A 15,760-nucleotide genomic window follows, 5' to 3' on the forward strand; every position below is an offset into this window, starting at 1 on the left:
CTGTATTCTATTATAACAATTCAACTCTGGCCTTGGAGTGATAACAGCCATAGATGATATGTAAATCAAAGGGTATGGCTGTGTTCCAATAAAACTTTATTTATAAAAACAGGCAGCTGGATAGCTTTGCCCTCAGGCTGTTGTTTGCCCAACCCTTATCTAGTCCAGCCCTTCCTTGTACAGAGGAGAAGAGATGAGGTCGCTCCTTCACAGTCAGGGTCATTTGGAGGTCCACCCAAGACCAAGACCTGACTTGCAAGGCTTGGTAGGAGGAACAGAGATACTACTGCCGGCCTCAGGGCCACCAAGGCAGAGGCCAAAATTGCTGCTTGGATAACTAGAGATTGACTAACACGTCCAACTTCACCAGAGAGGACCAAAAAGCAGGTGGAAAATCAGGAGTTAAAATCTATCCACAGATTAAATCTACAGGTTAAAATCAAATGGGATTGGAAAGACAACCTACATATCAAGCTCAGCCTGCAGAGATATAACCATCGGTTACAGCCTCTTAAGTGTATGCTGCTAGTGTTCATTCATCAGTTAGACTCAGGCACAATCTTAAAACGTCTCTGGTGAAGAAAAGGCTGGGAAAAGGGGAGAAACAGGAACTGGAAAGCCACTGGCACTTGTCTGTGAACAATACGAGAAGAAAACAGCAAATTCATGTTTTCCAGTCAGCAGCTAGTCAAACCTCTAACAGTACGTAAGTGGTCAGAGAGGACAAGCCCTCTCATCCAGGGCTGAGAACAGGTTGTTTTGGCTGTCAAGCATTTTCAAAACAAGTTTTCTTGGTCTCATGACAGGTTGTGGCAAGAATAAGAAAATAAAAAGAGTGGAAGATCCCATGATCGCTGCCCTGGGCTTCCATGTGGGCTGGCCCTGCCTGCACAGTCAGGTTTGCCTTCAGTGTTCAGATGAAGCTGGTCTTAGGGTTAATACCACCTTGCCAGTGACACCATTGAACAAAGTGATTCCTCTAAGAACTCTCTGGCAGCCAGATAATTTTTCTAGTCTGGGAGGAATAGGTCAAAGTCACTCTTAAGCCCAAGGGTGCTATTCTGCTTGAACCTACGCCCTGCTTTGTTTTAATTTTTACCTCATGTTATGTGGATGAATTATTCCCCTGAAACCAAGGTGAAAAGCTATCTGCTCTGAGTTGGATTTTTCCATCTCAACCGCAGGACGCTTAGTCAGGGTGGGGCAAAGAAAGCAGTGAGGAGGCACTAATGGGGATGGCCATGAGCCGGCTGGTAGAGAAAGTGCCATTAGCTCCTAGCAGCAGTGGTCCTGCTCGCTGTTAGGAGAGGAGGGTCAAAGCATAAAGCTGAGCATGGCAGTGCTGAAGGACATGCAGCCAAGCAGGGGTCTGGGGGGTACTCATCAGGTAATCCAGTGAAAATACCCAGAAACCAACCAACAAGGGTGCCAAGAATACTCGGATCCCCTGAGCTATTACTGGAGAGCCCAAAGTAGTAGACAGACACCTAGACCTGAGTTCAGACTCAAAATCTGTGACCTTGGGCAGAATTCTCCCTTGTTTCATTTCTAAAGTGAAGCAGCGGGATTATCTTTCTGGCTTTGATATCATGATCCTTGGATTGCCAGGGCACAGTGCACTGAGTCTGTTCCCATCACGTGTGGGTGCTGTGTCAAGTCACTCACACACGCATCTCCCCACAAGGGACAACTCAAGTTCCCGCTGTGAGCAATGTTCCTGGAAGAAACTTGAAGAGGATGCTCTGCCCTGAGACGTGCTCGTATTCTATGAGACACGTTATCAGACCACAAAGGCTGTCTTCATTCTACCAATTGACTGTGGGAATGTTCTGAAGAAAGCAAAGAAAATCCCCCATAAGGCCTTTAAGTTGGAGGAGGGAAAGGCTGATGTGTGTTCTTGCCCAGACAGAGGGGGCTGAGGATATGTGAAGGCTGGGGTAAGACATTCTTCCTTGCTTCACCCCCCACTCACACCCCCACCCCCACCCCCACTCCCACCCGCATTTCCACTCCCACTCCCACTCCCAAACATGCACAGTGGGACCCATTAGATTTGATGTCTCTACCCAGGAAGTGATTTGAAGGCCCTACTCAAAGCCTTGCTGCGTGGAGCCTTTATCACCCGAGAGACAAGGCTAGCAGGCAGGTGAGCCTCCTTCCCCAAATATGGGGAACAGGTTTGTTCTGGCTGATTGCTGACCTGCTCCTCAATACAGGATGCCTTGTTAAATCTGAATGTCAGATAAATGACTTTTTAGTGTAAGTATGTCCTCAATACTGCATGGGGCATACTTACACTAAATTATTTGTTGTTTATTTGAAATTTAAGTGTAACTGGACATGTTGCATTTCTAATTGCTAAATCTGGCAATCCTAACTCTGAAGATCCAGAGTGGGTTCTCTAAAAGCCCTGGACATGGAGGTGGCAAAGAAGGGGTGAAAGAACCCAAGCCAAACATTCCTTTATAGTGTTCCATGAGCATGACCCTTAGTTTTTGACTGTGTTTATTAATATTTCCAAGGCCAAGAAGGATCTATTATGATTTACATATCAACACCAAAGCAGATCATTATACCAATATGTAATTTGTAAACTGACAAAAAACCTGGCTGGGTGAGGCGGCTTATGCCTGTAATCCCTGCACTTTGTGAGGTCGAGATGGGAGGATTGATTGAGCCCAGGAGTTAAAGACCAGCCTGGGCAACATAGCGAGACTCCACCTCTAAAAAAAAAAAAAAAAAAAAAAAAATCAGCCCAGTGCTGTTGCATGGACCTGTAATCCTGGTTACTTGGGAGGCTGAGGTGGGAGGATTGCTTGAGCCCAGGAGTTCAAGTCTGCAGTGAGCTATGATTGCGCCACTGTACTCCAGCCTGGCAACAGAGTGAGACTCTGTCTCTAAAAAGAAAAGAAAAGAAAAGAAAAGAAAAGAAAAGAAAAAAAAAACCACACACACAAAGAAATACCTTACTGCCTACAGAAAAAAAAAAGATAAGGCCGGGCGCGGTGGCTCACGCCTGTAATCCTAGCACTTTGGGAGGCCGAGACGGGCGGATCACGAGGTCAGGAGATCGAGACCATCTTGGCTAACACGGTGAAACCCCGTTTCTACTAAAAATACAAAAAATTAGCCGGGCGTGTTGGCGGGCGCCTGTAGTCCCAGCTACTTGGGAGGCTGAGGCAGGAGAACGGCGTGAACCCGGGAGGCGGAGCTTGCAGTGAGCCGAGATCGCGCCACTGCACTCCAACCTGGGAGACACAGCGACACTCCGTCTCAAAAAAAAAAAAAAAAAAAAAAAAGATAAAATGTTTTAGCATGGTGAACACCAACAATGTGCCAGGCATTTTACAATCATTTCAGCATTTAACACTCACAATCCTCTGTGAGAAAGCCAAGGCCCACAGAGATTTAAAAACAAACAAACAAACAAACAAAAAACTCTACTAGACAGTGGTTGAACAAGGACTTGAATTCCAGCTGGTCTGATTCCAGAGGGCATGTTCTCTGTACCCTGCATATCTCCTCCCCTCTCCTTCTCTCCCTTCCCTTCCCCTTTTCCCCTCCTCTCCCCTCTCCTCTCCTTCCTTCCTTCCCTCCCCCCTTTCCCCTCCCCTCCCCTTCCCTTTCTTTCTTCTCTCTCTCTCCTTCTCTCTTTCCTTTCTTTCTTTTCCCTCCCTCCCCACCTTCCTTCTTTTCTCTTTTCTTTTCTTTCCTGCCTTATCTACTGCTCTTGTCTTCAGTGGACACCGGCATACCTCCTGGAACCCCCATGCTTCCCATCTTCTGGGCCTTTGTGCACTCTGTTTCCTCTGGAGGAGTGTCCTCCCCTCTCTGCACATCAAAATCTACCCAGCCTCCAATTTCAGCTTCCTGGGTCCCAGTAAACAGACATAATCTTCTTTCCTTGACTCCTAGTGCTCTTTCCCTGCACGTTGCCACCTTAAAGAGAAGAATCTATGTGCAATTCTCATCCCTCCTCTAGTTCACTGAAAGCAGGGACTGTATCTTACACATCACTTAACATCGTACCTAACACCTAGTTTGAATTCAATAAACATCTGCTGAATGAATGAATGGGAAAAGTGATCTAGGCTAGTGATCTGGGCAAAATCTAATTAAATGTTAGCCACTACAAATCCACACTGGGGCATGCCAAACCTGAGTGTCAACCAAGGCAAACAGCCTAGACCCTGCAGTTCTAAACAGAGAGCTGAGCTCAGCTGCCTGGTGAATTTGGGATAACTCAGACCATTAATCTGAGGAAAAGAGGTGGTGCAGTACGAAACCAATCTAAAAGTTGGGAAAGCCAAGGTATATGCTCAGTTCCTACACTAAGTGACTCTGTGACCTTGAATACGTCCCTTCCTTTTGCAAGGCCTCAATTTCATAACCCGTAAAATAGGTGTAATAGCAGTACCTAGCTCATAAGGTTGTTACGAGAATTACAGAAATTAAAAAACATAAAGCACTTAGAGCTATGCTGGTGTACTGTAATTATTCAATACATTTTACAATTCTTATTGTCTGTAAGGTGATTAGGAGGCACTGGGTGACCCATTGTTTATTCTGAGAAAATACATGATCTTGCCTTTATATGCATGTTCCTGTAATGCTCACTTTTCTGGATACCTGGAATAATGACAGTTTAAGGATTATCCAGTCTCCCAAATGATCAATAATGCAAAACTGGGGTTTTCTACATTTTGATTTTGATTGTTAGAAGAACTACATAGCTTCCTGCTTTGCAATTCGGACCGTACTCAGTCTGCTGAGTAGTTAATGCCGTGGACAGCCTCACTGTCAGAATGTAATCTCAAGCAGCGATGGACCATTCCAGAAATCAATCAGTAGGCTTCGAGTTGGTGCTCTTCAAAATGTGTGTGTGTTAGTCTTCAGTGCTTTGTACATATTCTGCATATAGTGAGCTCTTACACGTTTGCTGAAGAGATTTAGCAGTAACTTCACTGCAGCTACACACAGACTGTAGGCTTACTAGTTGCTTCTGGATCAACTAGGAAACCACTGTTCTGCCCAATTCTCACAATCATGGCTGCTCTAAAGGCTGTTCTTCCGAGTGTCAAGGCCCCGCTACCTGGCAACTCAGCCCTGCCCACTCATGGCACACAAGGAGACAAACAAACTACTTTTTTTCCTCAGAAGTGACTTTGGATTACAGACTACCCTAGCTCACCCCCACCCCACTTCTGCTTTCTTGGCTTCGATTTTCCATTAGGCATGACTAAGTGCCAGAGGTTCTGTCTGTCTGGGAAAACAGGAGTCACTGGAATTTTCTATCCTCTTCTCAATGTGCAGCCTCCCTGCTGCTTTGGAGATAGCAGTAAAGTGATGTCTTTCCTTTGGCGCATTCCATTACAATACTCCTTCTCTTTTGCCCATAGACGCTAGTAATAAGTTTGGCCACAGAAGCATGTTACCTTCTCTTAAAAGTACTTGGTTTTTAGACTCTCAGTAGGGTTATTTCTGCTCACAAACACCCTGGGTTTTCCCCATGGGCACAGAGGCCTTCAGCCTCCTGGGTGAGCCACTAGGAAGAAGGCACCCATGCCAGGCCACTCCACGGGTAGGTGGATGTGTACGTGGTGCAGGCTAAACTCCTGCCCTTGATGATTCTGTGCTGCTCCTGTGAGCAAGGGAGCAGGAAAGAGGGGAAACGTAGGAGGTCAGAGGTGGCTTGGGCTGGGCTTTGGACCAGTAATCAGGGGCATAGGGTTCTAATCTTGATACTGTATGCCTTGCACAAATTCTTCTAGGAAATGAAAATGATGAACTGAAAGTCAACTCTATGCCAATCACTGTGCTTAAAGGTCTATATCGATTATTTCATTGAATGTCTATCACAATAGTTAATGCTTACCATATTTAGACCTGGCAGTACTAGATGATCTCTAAAGTTCCTTCCATGTTCCATGTTCTGTGACTGGCCCCCACTGTCACACTTAACTTCCCAGGATGCATTCCTACTTAGTCACCCAACTTATCTCTGCTGTTGGTTGTGGATTTTGCAGGACAGTGGAGTAGAGGTAACTGCCCCAGTGAGTTTTCTAAATTTTGGTTTTGATTTTTAGAAGAACTACGTAACTTCCTGCTTTGTAATTCTGAGTTGTACTCAGTCTTCTGAGTAGTTAATGCCATAGATAGCCTCATTGTCAGAATGGAATCTCAAGGAGTGACAGACCCTTCCAGAAATCAATCAGTAGGCTTTGAGTTGGGGCTCTTCAAAATACGTGTGTGTGGTAGTCTCCAGTGCTTTGTACATACTCTGTATATAATGAGCTGGATGGTACCTGCTTCCCATTTTTGCTCACCTCTGTAAATCCTCTACTTTAATAAGGCATGAATCTAGTTCATTTTCACAGGTGGCCCTTGTGCTGAATGATCTGACAAAAGACAAGACAGAATCTTGTTTCTGCAGAAGCAAGGCCTCTGCTTGTCATTATGATATGCACACAATGGACAATCCTGATGGTTCTTTGATGCTTCCCTTTTTTCTAGAATTCATGCCTTAATGAGAAGTGATAGAAACAAGCGGCTTGGCCCTCCTGCCTTGGCTGGACTCCACATCACTCATGACAGCCCTGAGCAGCCCTGGCGGCACCTGTCATAAACTAACACACACATCTGAACAGTCAAGCCTAATTCCTAAGAAGCTGTTTTAACTTGACATCTGAAAACGTATTGCATCTAGAATTATTTTATTGGGTGTGTGTTCAGGGCATATGTGTGCACGTTCTGCAACTGAAGTGTTCTATAAATATCAGATACGAGCTGTACAAAAAGGCATCACGTACACGGTGTACTTAATTCCATTTAGTAGACCTCCGGCAACAGAGATGGAAGTTTCTCAACATGAATAAAAAAGTATGCTCAGCTACCTTAAACAATTTTCACTTAAAATTCCAGAAATATATTAGAGCTTAGTGATTACCAGGTGGGTACTAGCCCAGTACTTTCAGAGGAGGGTACTGAAGTCCAGAAAGGTGACGTGTCTTTTCCACGATCACGAAGGAAATTAATAATGGTCCCTAGATGAGACCCAGGTCACTTGACTCCCAGGCCACTATCCTTTGCTTTTTCTTGACTTACTGTATGTTTCTTCCCCCAGCTGTTCAAAAGGAACTCTGATTCCATTAATAGCATATGTTCCTACTATGGTTTGTCATAAAAATCCCAAACCAGCTTTCTACCCTTTCCTTTCTAACTCTATAGGACATCTGTCTATTTTTCCAGGAAAGAGAATACGTGACCCTAACTCACAAGCAAGGAAGTTGCTCTCCTTGGTGATCCCAAACACTTCCCCAGTGGCTGGCGGGGTAATTGGAACCCAAGCTTGAACACTCAATTGTTCTTTTTTTTTTTTTTTTGAGACAGGGTCTCATTCTGTCACCTAGGCTGGAGTGCAGTGGCGCAATCTCGGCTCACTGCAAGCTCCGCCTCCCGGGTTCACGCCATTCTCCTGCCTCAGCCTCCCAAGTACCTGGGACTACAGGTGCCCACCACCACACTTGGCTAATTTTTTGTATTTTTAGTAGAGGCAGGGTTTCACCATGTTAGCCAGGATGGTCTTGATCTCCTGACCTTGTGATCCACCTGCCTCGGCCTCCCAAAGTGCTGGGATTACAGGCGTGAGCCACTGCGCCCAGCCCACTCAATTGTTCTTGAAAGGGCACACCTGAGTTAATTTTCCTGACAAAGATGTGCTGACCTTCCAGTTACTCTTTTTTTCTTTATTTTTATTTTTGAGATGGGGTCTTGCTCTGTCACCCTGGCAGGAGTGCAGTGGCACGATCTTGGCTCACTGCAACCTCTGCCTCCCCGGTTCAAGTGATCCTCCTGCCTCAGTCTCCTGAGTAGCTGGGATTACAGACGCCCGCCATCATGCCTGGCTAATTTTTGTATTTTTAGTAGAGACAGGGTTTCACCATGTTTCCCAGGTTGGTCTTGAATTCCTGACCTCAGGTGATCCACCTGCCTCGGCCTCCCAAAGTGCTGGGATTACAGGTGTGAGCCACGACGCCCAGCCCAGTTACTCTTTCTGTGTGACTATCCTGATAAGCTGAGTTCAGTGCAGCTTCTTCTGGCTTGTGTGACTGAGGCCAGAACAAAAGCCCTAACTGTTTTCCACTGAGAAAGCAGGATAAACAGGAGGTGCAGTCTTTAAAACTGCTCTCAGAGAAGCTTCCAGTGGAACCAAAGGAATACAGATGGAGGGCCTGGGGAGAGATGGCCTGAGGGGACTTGCAGAAGGGATTTACCTGCTGCCCCTCCCCCAGGGGAGCCAGGAGGCTGAGCTGGGCTGTAAACACTCCGTGCCTGGTGCAGCCTGGTCTGCACAGGCTGAGAGGATGGTGAGTGGCTTCCTCTGGGATGAGGGCTGTATTGGCAGTAATTGATGGCCAGGCTTTCTAATGGAGCTTATCATTTCACTGCAACAGATGTCAGGTTCTAATAAATAACACGTTCTCACTGACCTATGCAATTTGGAGAGGATGCCTGGATGTCAGGCAGAGCTGGATTCCTCCCCATCTCTGTTGCTCTCTCTTCTGTAAGGAAAAACAAACCAAATCCCTTTAAGATACTTTTCAAAAGGGTTCAAGGATCCAATAATTCCACGTTATTTATATGATTTGCTTTTCTCTTCACAGCTCTACTTCTAAACCCCATAAGGAAAAGGCCCAGGAGGGACGGGTGAGCTTGCTCGTGCGGAATGGAAGGCCTTGGTGACCTCAGTCCCCAATTCCTGTGTCGCTCACCAGCACTGACTTTATTGTCTTCTCGGGGGCTCTGATCACCAGAGCTATGTTGGCCTGGGCCTGGAAAACTCCCTCATCTCTCTTGTGGGGAGTTCAGCTGAGATGAGGTTGGTTCAGCTGGTTGTGCTGGTACCAAGAAGATACAACCACAGGGGATGACAGTCCATTAATGGGGTGGCCTTAAACTTTGGGAACTCTAGCCAAGTCACCGAGGTTAAGGGACTGTTTACTGGGGTACATATGATGGTATCAATATTGACTCTGCTTTTAATTTAAAAATCTCCTCTTTTTCTCTAGGGATGTTGCTGCTGATAGCTAAAAATGATCAAATTCTTAACCATATGCCAGACCTTATGCTGGACAATTCACTGACATTATCCCACGTAGTAGGCAGAATTCTAACGTGACCCCCAAGATTCTCCACCTTCTGTGTAATCCCCAGGATTGTGAATATGATGGATTTCATTCTGGTAAACAGGTTTTGTTATATGGCACAGATGACTTTAAGACAGGGAGGCTTTAAATCTGTGACTAGCAGAAGACATATGGAAGGCAGAGATTCAAAATATAAGAGGGATCTGACGCACCACTACTGGCTTGAAAATGGAGGGGACCACATGGCAGAGGACGCACGCAGCCTCTAGTTGCTGAGGGTGGTCTCCAGTTGACAGCGGCAAGGTAACAGGGGCCTCAGTCCTACAACCACAAGGAACTGAACTCTGCCAACATACTGAAAGAGCTTGAAGGAGGAGCAGAAGCCTCAGGGGTGAGATCACAGACCCAGACAAAGCCTTGATTTTAGTTGCCTAAAACCCCGAACTGAGAACCCAGGCATCTTGAGTGGGACTCCTAACCCACAGAAACTGTGAGATTAATAATTAGTGGTGTTTTAAAAGGGTTAACTTATGATATTTTTAAAATTAGCAACACAGAAAATCATACACCCCATGTGATACCCATCATAACCCTCTCAAGTAGGCTTCACCATTTTATAGACAAGGAAACAAAGACTCAGGGAAATTAGGAATTTGCCCAAAGTCACATAGCCTGTGAGTGGCAGAGACAGGTTTAAACCCAGCTATGTCTTGACTTTATGGTCAGTGCTCTTCATTGCCTCATGCATTTCCTCTCTGTATGAGAAGAGAGCCTCAGACACATGGTGAAAAGAGTATGGAACTGTTTCTGTCTGCCTGGGTGTGGATGTGCAGAAGGGTCAGAGGACCTATGCTTTTGTTTTGGTTTTAAATGGTGAAAAGACATATACATAGAATCAACTAGCTGGATTCAGTTTAGATGATCCCAATATGCCTTCTTCTCTCCATCAGGCCTGATCAGGGTGTTGGCTTTGGCCACAGCAGTGTCACTGAGCTTCTTCACAGCCTGTTTGATCTGGTGCTTGTTGGCTTTGACATCCACAATGGACACAAGTTGTGTTGTTGTCTTCTATCTTCTTCATGGCTGACTCAGTGGTTGGGGGAACCTGATGATGAATTATTGGTCAAGCTTGTTTCTCCTGGGAGTGCTCTTCCAAGCATATTTCTGCTGCCTGCAGAGCCACACTGTCTTGGGCCACTGGAAGGTGGGTGATGTGTGGATTGGATCTTCTTTTTGTGGCTGTGGACACCTTTAAGCACTGCCTTCCTGGCCTTCAAAGCATTCGCTTTGGCTTCAGCTTTGGGAGGGGCAAGAACTTTTTTCACTTTTGGTGCCATAATGTGAAAATGAGGACCTATGTTGAGCCCTCACTCCTCTAGAAGCCAGCTGTGTGCCCTTGGCAAAGTCAATTAATCACTCTGAGCCTCAGTTTTTATAATCTGTATGAGGCCTACTAAGAATTTCTGCATTATAACCCTTGAAGGGCTGCAGCTGATAATCCCATAAAAGTGTGTGAGGGGCCACTGTGAATGAAGTCCACAGGGCAGACAGAGGCACCTGGATGTCATGTAGGTATCATTTTCTTTTCTTGATGACTGCCAATTTCAATGTCCTCTGCCTATAGGCTGGATATGGTCACTCTGACGGCTTATTTGGAGGAAGTAATTTTAAATAGGTTTTTTTTTTTTTTAGAGGAAATGATTATTTATTACATTTATTGAAAAACTACAGAATAAGATGGAAGGTAATTTTTCTTTTTTTCTTGAATTCTTTAAAAGTTAGTTGACTATTAAAAGCCAAAGTAATAACAATGTATTGTGGAATTCATAAAATACGAAGACTGAAAGTGTGTGAATATGATAGCACAAAGATAAATAGAAGGTACACAGATAATTACACTGTTTATACAGGAAGCATTATAATATTAATTCACGGTAGGCTGTGATAAGTTAACGGTGTATTTTTAATGTATAAATGACTAAAATATACAAAGAAATATAGCTAACACACCAACAGAAGAGAAAATGGTAAACTAAAAAATACTTTAATAAACTGAAAGAATACAGGAAGAAAAGGACAAAGGAATAAAAAAAAAAAACCCAAACCAAAAATATGAATAGCAAGACTGTAGGGCTTAAACCCAGTAAGCTTATTATTTATATTAAATGTATAAATAAATGAAATACTCCAATTAAGGCCAGGTGTGGTGGCTCATGCCTGTAAGCCCAGCACTTTGGGAGGCCAAGGCAGGTGGATCACTTGAGGTCAGGAGTTTGAGACCAGCCTGGCCAATATGGCAAAACCCCGTCTCTACTAAAAATATAAAAAATAGCCAGGTGTGGTGGTGTGCGCCTATAGTCCCAGCTATTTGGGAGGCTGAGGCAGGAGAATCACTTGAACCCGGGAGGCAGAGGTTGCAGTGAGCCGAGATCACACCACTGCACTCCAGCCTGGGTGACAGAATAAGACTCTGTCTCAAAAAAAAAAAAAAAAAAAAAAAAAGGCCAGGTGTGGTGGCTCATGCCTGTAATCCCAGCACTCTGGGGGGCCAAGGCAGGTGGATCATGAGGTCAGGAGTTCAAGACCAGTCTGGCCAACATGGTGAAACCCCGTCTCTACTAAAAATACAAACATTAGCCAGGCAATAGTGGCGCGAGCCTGTAGTCCCAGCTACTCGGGAGGCTGAGGCAGGAGAATTGCTTGAACCCAGGAGGTGGAGGTTGCCATGAGCCGAGGTCACACCAGTGCACTCCAATCTGGGCGACAGAGTGAGACTCTGTCTCAAAAAAAAAATAAAAATAAAAAAATAAAAAAGAAATACTCCAATTAAAAGGCAGACATGTTAAGACTACATTAAAAAACCCAAGGTCTACAAAAGGTTTCTTTCAAATATAAAGACACAGACAGGATAAAGAAAGGATGAAAAAAATATATACCATGCAAAAAATACACAGAAGAAAGCTGGTGTAACAATTTTAATATCAAATGGAGCAGATTTCAAGTCAAAGAATATTGCCAGAAATAAAGAGAGTCATCTCATAATGATAGAAGGACCAAGTTATTGAGAAGACCTAACAATTCTAAATATGTATCTAAAAATAAAGCTTTAAGATATAAAAAGTAAAAATTAGCAGAACTAAGGGGAGAAACAGACGAATCCAAAACCCCACAGGTGAAAATGTTAATAGCTCCTTTCAATAACTGATATAATAGACATAAAAAACCAGTAAAGAGCTAAAAGATTTGAATAACACTAACAAGTAATTTAACTTAGTTAATGTATATATAGAACACTATACCCCAAAACTGCAGGACACACATTCTTTTCAGGTTTACATGGAATATTTATCAAGATAGATCACATGCTGGTCTACAAAACAATTCTCAACAAATTCCAAAGGCTTGAAATCATACAGGTTATGATCTCTGACCAAAACTGAATTAATATAAATCAATAAGATATTTAGAAAAGTCTTTCTAAACACTTGAAATTCAAGAAGCACAACTATAAATAACCCATGGTTCAAGAAGAAATCACAAGGGAAATCAGAAAATATTTCTAATAAAATAATAATGAAAAATAACATACAAAACTTTGTGGAATGCAGCTTAAGCAATCTGTAGAAAGTAATTTTATATTAAAAAAGAAAAAAGGATTAAAATTGTGACCTAAGCTTCTACTCTAAGAAACTTGAAAAGGAAGACATTAGAAACAATGTATTGCCAATCACTTTGACAACTTAGACATGATGGATCAATTTCTTATTAAAAAACCTAGCTTGCTAAAATGAACACAAGAAGAAATACAGCAATCTGAATATCCCTACATTTACTAAAGACACTAAATATTTTTTGCACAAAGGAAACCCTACCAAACATTTGGAAAGAAATAATACTAAATCTGCACAAACTCTTTCAGAAAACAAGGGAGGAAGGAATACTTTCCAGTTTATTTAATGAAGCCAGCATAGTACTGATACCAAAGACCTGACAAGGACAAACACAAGAAAAGAAATTTTAGACCAATATCATTCATAAATGTAGATGTAAAAATCTTAAAATTTTAGCAAATCAAATTTAATAATATAAAACAGGATAAAATCATGACTGAGAAGGGTTTATCTTTGGAATGCAAGGTTGGTTCAACATGCAAAAACTAAATAATGTAATTCACATTAACAGAATAAAGAAAAACCACACGATTATGTCAATGTCAAAAGATGCAGAAAAAGCAATCTATGGAATTCAACACCCATTCATGATAAAACAAGAAAAAAAGAAAACCTCTTAGCAAAGTAGTAATACAAGAATTTCTTTAACGTGATAAAGACATCTATGTAAAACCTCAACATTAGCCTTAATAGAGAAACATACAGCTAGATTCTGCTCTTATCACTTATGTAAAAAATTGTACTGGAGGTCCTATTCAGTGCAAGTAGGTGGAAAAAGAAACAGAAAAACATAAAGATTGGAAGGAAAGAAGTAAAGCTGTTAGCATAAGGCGTGACTGTTTATGTAAGAAATTGCAGGCTGGGCGTGCTGGCTCATGCCCGTAATCCTAGTGCTTTGGGAGGCCAAGGCAGGTGGATTGCCTGAGCTCAGGAGTTCAAGACCAGCCTGGGCCACATGGTGAAATCCCGTCATGCCTGTAATCCTAGCACTTTGGGAGGCCAAGGCAGGTGGATTGCCTGTGCTCAGGAGTTCGAGACCAGCCTGGGCAACATGGTAAAACTCCGTCTCTACTAAAAAAAAAATACAAAAAAATTAGCCTGGTGTGGCAGCGTGTGCCTGTAGTCCCAGCTACTTGAGAGGCTGAAGCAGGAGAATTGCTAGAACCTGGGAGGTGAGGTTGCAATGAGCCAAGATAACGCCACTGCATTCCAGCCTGGGTGACAGAGTGAGACTCCATCTCCAAAAAAAAGAAAAAAGAAATTATAAGAAATCTATTTAAAAAATCTATTAGATTTTAGTAGTAATAAGTGAATTTAGCAATGTCACAGGATGCCATGTCAGTATAGAAAAATCATTTGTATTCCTGTATACCAGCAACAAACTAGAAAATAAATTTTTAAAAATTTTGTTTACATTTTTATATATTTATAAATATTTTATATTTATATTTTTATATAATTTACAATAAAAGCAAAAACAGGTGGAATGCAGTGGCTCATGCCTGTAATGCCAGCACTTTGGGAGGCCGAGGCGGGTGGATCACCTGAAGTCAGGAGTTTGAAACCAGACTGGCCAACATGCCAAAACCCTGTCTGTACTAAAAACACAAAAATTGGCCGGGCATAGTGGCGGGCGCCTGTAATCCCAGCTACTAGGAAAGCTGAGACAGGACAATCACTTGAACCTGGGAGGTGGAGGTTGCGGTGAGCCAAGATCATGCCATTGCACTCCAGCCTGGGTGATAAAAGCAAAACTTTGTCTCAAAAAAATAAATAAAAATACAAAAATTAGCTGGGCGTGGTGGCACACGTCTGTAGTCCTGGGTACTCAGGAGGCTGAGGCACAAGAATCTTTTGAATCTGGGAGGCAGAGTTTGCAGTAAGCCAAGATTGCGCCACGGTACTCTAGCCTGGGCAACAGAGCAAGACTCTGTCTCAAAAAAAAGAAAAAGCAAAACATTTAAAAATATTTCAAGATTTCTACATTGAAATATTTTAAAAATTTCTGAGAAACTAAAGACCTAAATAAAACCATGTTCATTGATTCAGTATTATAAAAGATTCAGTACTGTAAAAATGTCAATTCTTCCCTTGTTGATCAGCAGGCTTTTGGGGGGGGGGGCGTTGGAGTGGGGAGAGGTGGGAATTGGCAAGCTGATTCTAAAAGATATATAAAAATGCAAAGGACCTAGAATAGCCAAAACAATCTTTAAAAAGAACAAGCTTGGATACCTTTCCTGATTTCAAGAAATATTGGTATACAAACCTATCAATGGAACAGAATAGAGTATCCAGAAATAGATCCACTCACATGTGGTTAATTGACTTTTGACAAAGACGTAAAGGTAATTCAACAGGGAAAGAAAAGTATTTTCAACAAATGGTGTTGTAATATCTGGATACATATGAACAAAAAATTAACCTTGGCATCTACCTCATATCATATACAAAAATTAATTTGAGATGGATCATAGGCCTATGTATCAAAACAAAAGCTTCTAGAAGAAAACATAGGATAATTTCTTCATGACCTTCTAGTAGGCTAATAATTTTGAGTATACAAAGAGCATTAACGTAAAAAACAGATTTCATTTTAAAAATGAAGATTTTCTGCTCATCAAAAGACACTCTTAAGAAATGAAAAGGGCAGGAATAGTGGCTCACACCTGTAATCCCAAGACTTTGGGAGGCTGCGGCAGGAGGATCAAGGATCACTTGAGCCCAAGGGTTCAAGACCAGCCTGGGCAACATAGCGAAATCTTGTCTCTATTAAAAAAAGGAAAAAGAAAATGAAATGGCAAGCCACAGATTGAAAGACGATACTCACAAAAAATATATCTGACAAATATATAAAGAAACTCATATATACAACTCATTAATAAAAAGACTAACAACCAAATTAAAAATAGGCAAGATTTGAACAGACATTTCATGAAAGAGATA

At 42.6% G+C, this 15,760-nt stretch overlaps 1 protein-coding gene across 13 annotated transcripts in view; it reads right to left on the reverse strand.

The window, feature by feature from the left end:
* Window positions 1-15,760, reverse strand: part of BABAM2 (BRISC and BRCA1 A complex member 2) — a 455,408-nt gene that overhangs the window by 20,477 nt on the left and 419,171 nt on the right. For 6 of the 13 annotated variants that reach the window (XR_010149587.1, XR_010149588.1, XR_010149589.1 and 3 more), the window contains one exon: window positions 8,490-8,561. The exons of the other annotated variants lie outside the window; for them this stretch is intronic. Coding sequence is in view for 2 of the 6 variants with exons in the window: in XM_003308941.7 (XP_003308989.1) it covers window positions 8,519-8,561 (43 nt within the window). In the remaining 4 variants the exon portion in view is untranslated. The remainder of the gene's footprint in view (window positions 1-8,489; window positions 8,562-15,760) is intronic. 13 annotated transcript variants of the gene reach the window in all.

The sequence above is a fragment of the Pan troglodytes genome, chromosome 12 (assembly GCF_028858775.2).
Source record: "Pan troglodytes isolate AG18354 chromosome 12, NHGRI_mPanTro3-v2.0_pri, whole genome shotgun sequence".
NCBI classification, from domain to species: domain Eukaryota; kingdom Metazoa; phylum Chordata; class Mammalia; order Primates; family Hominidae; genus Pan; species Pan troglodytes.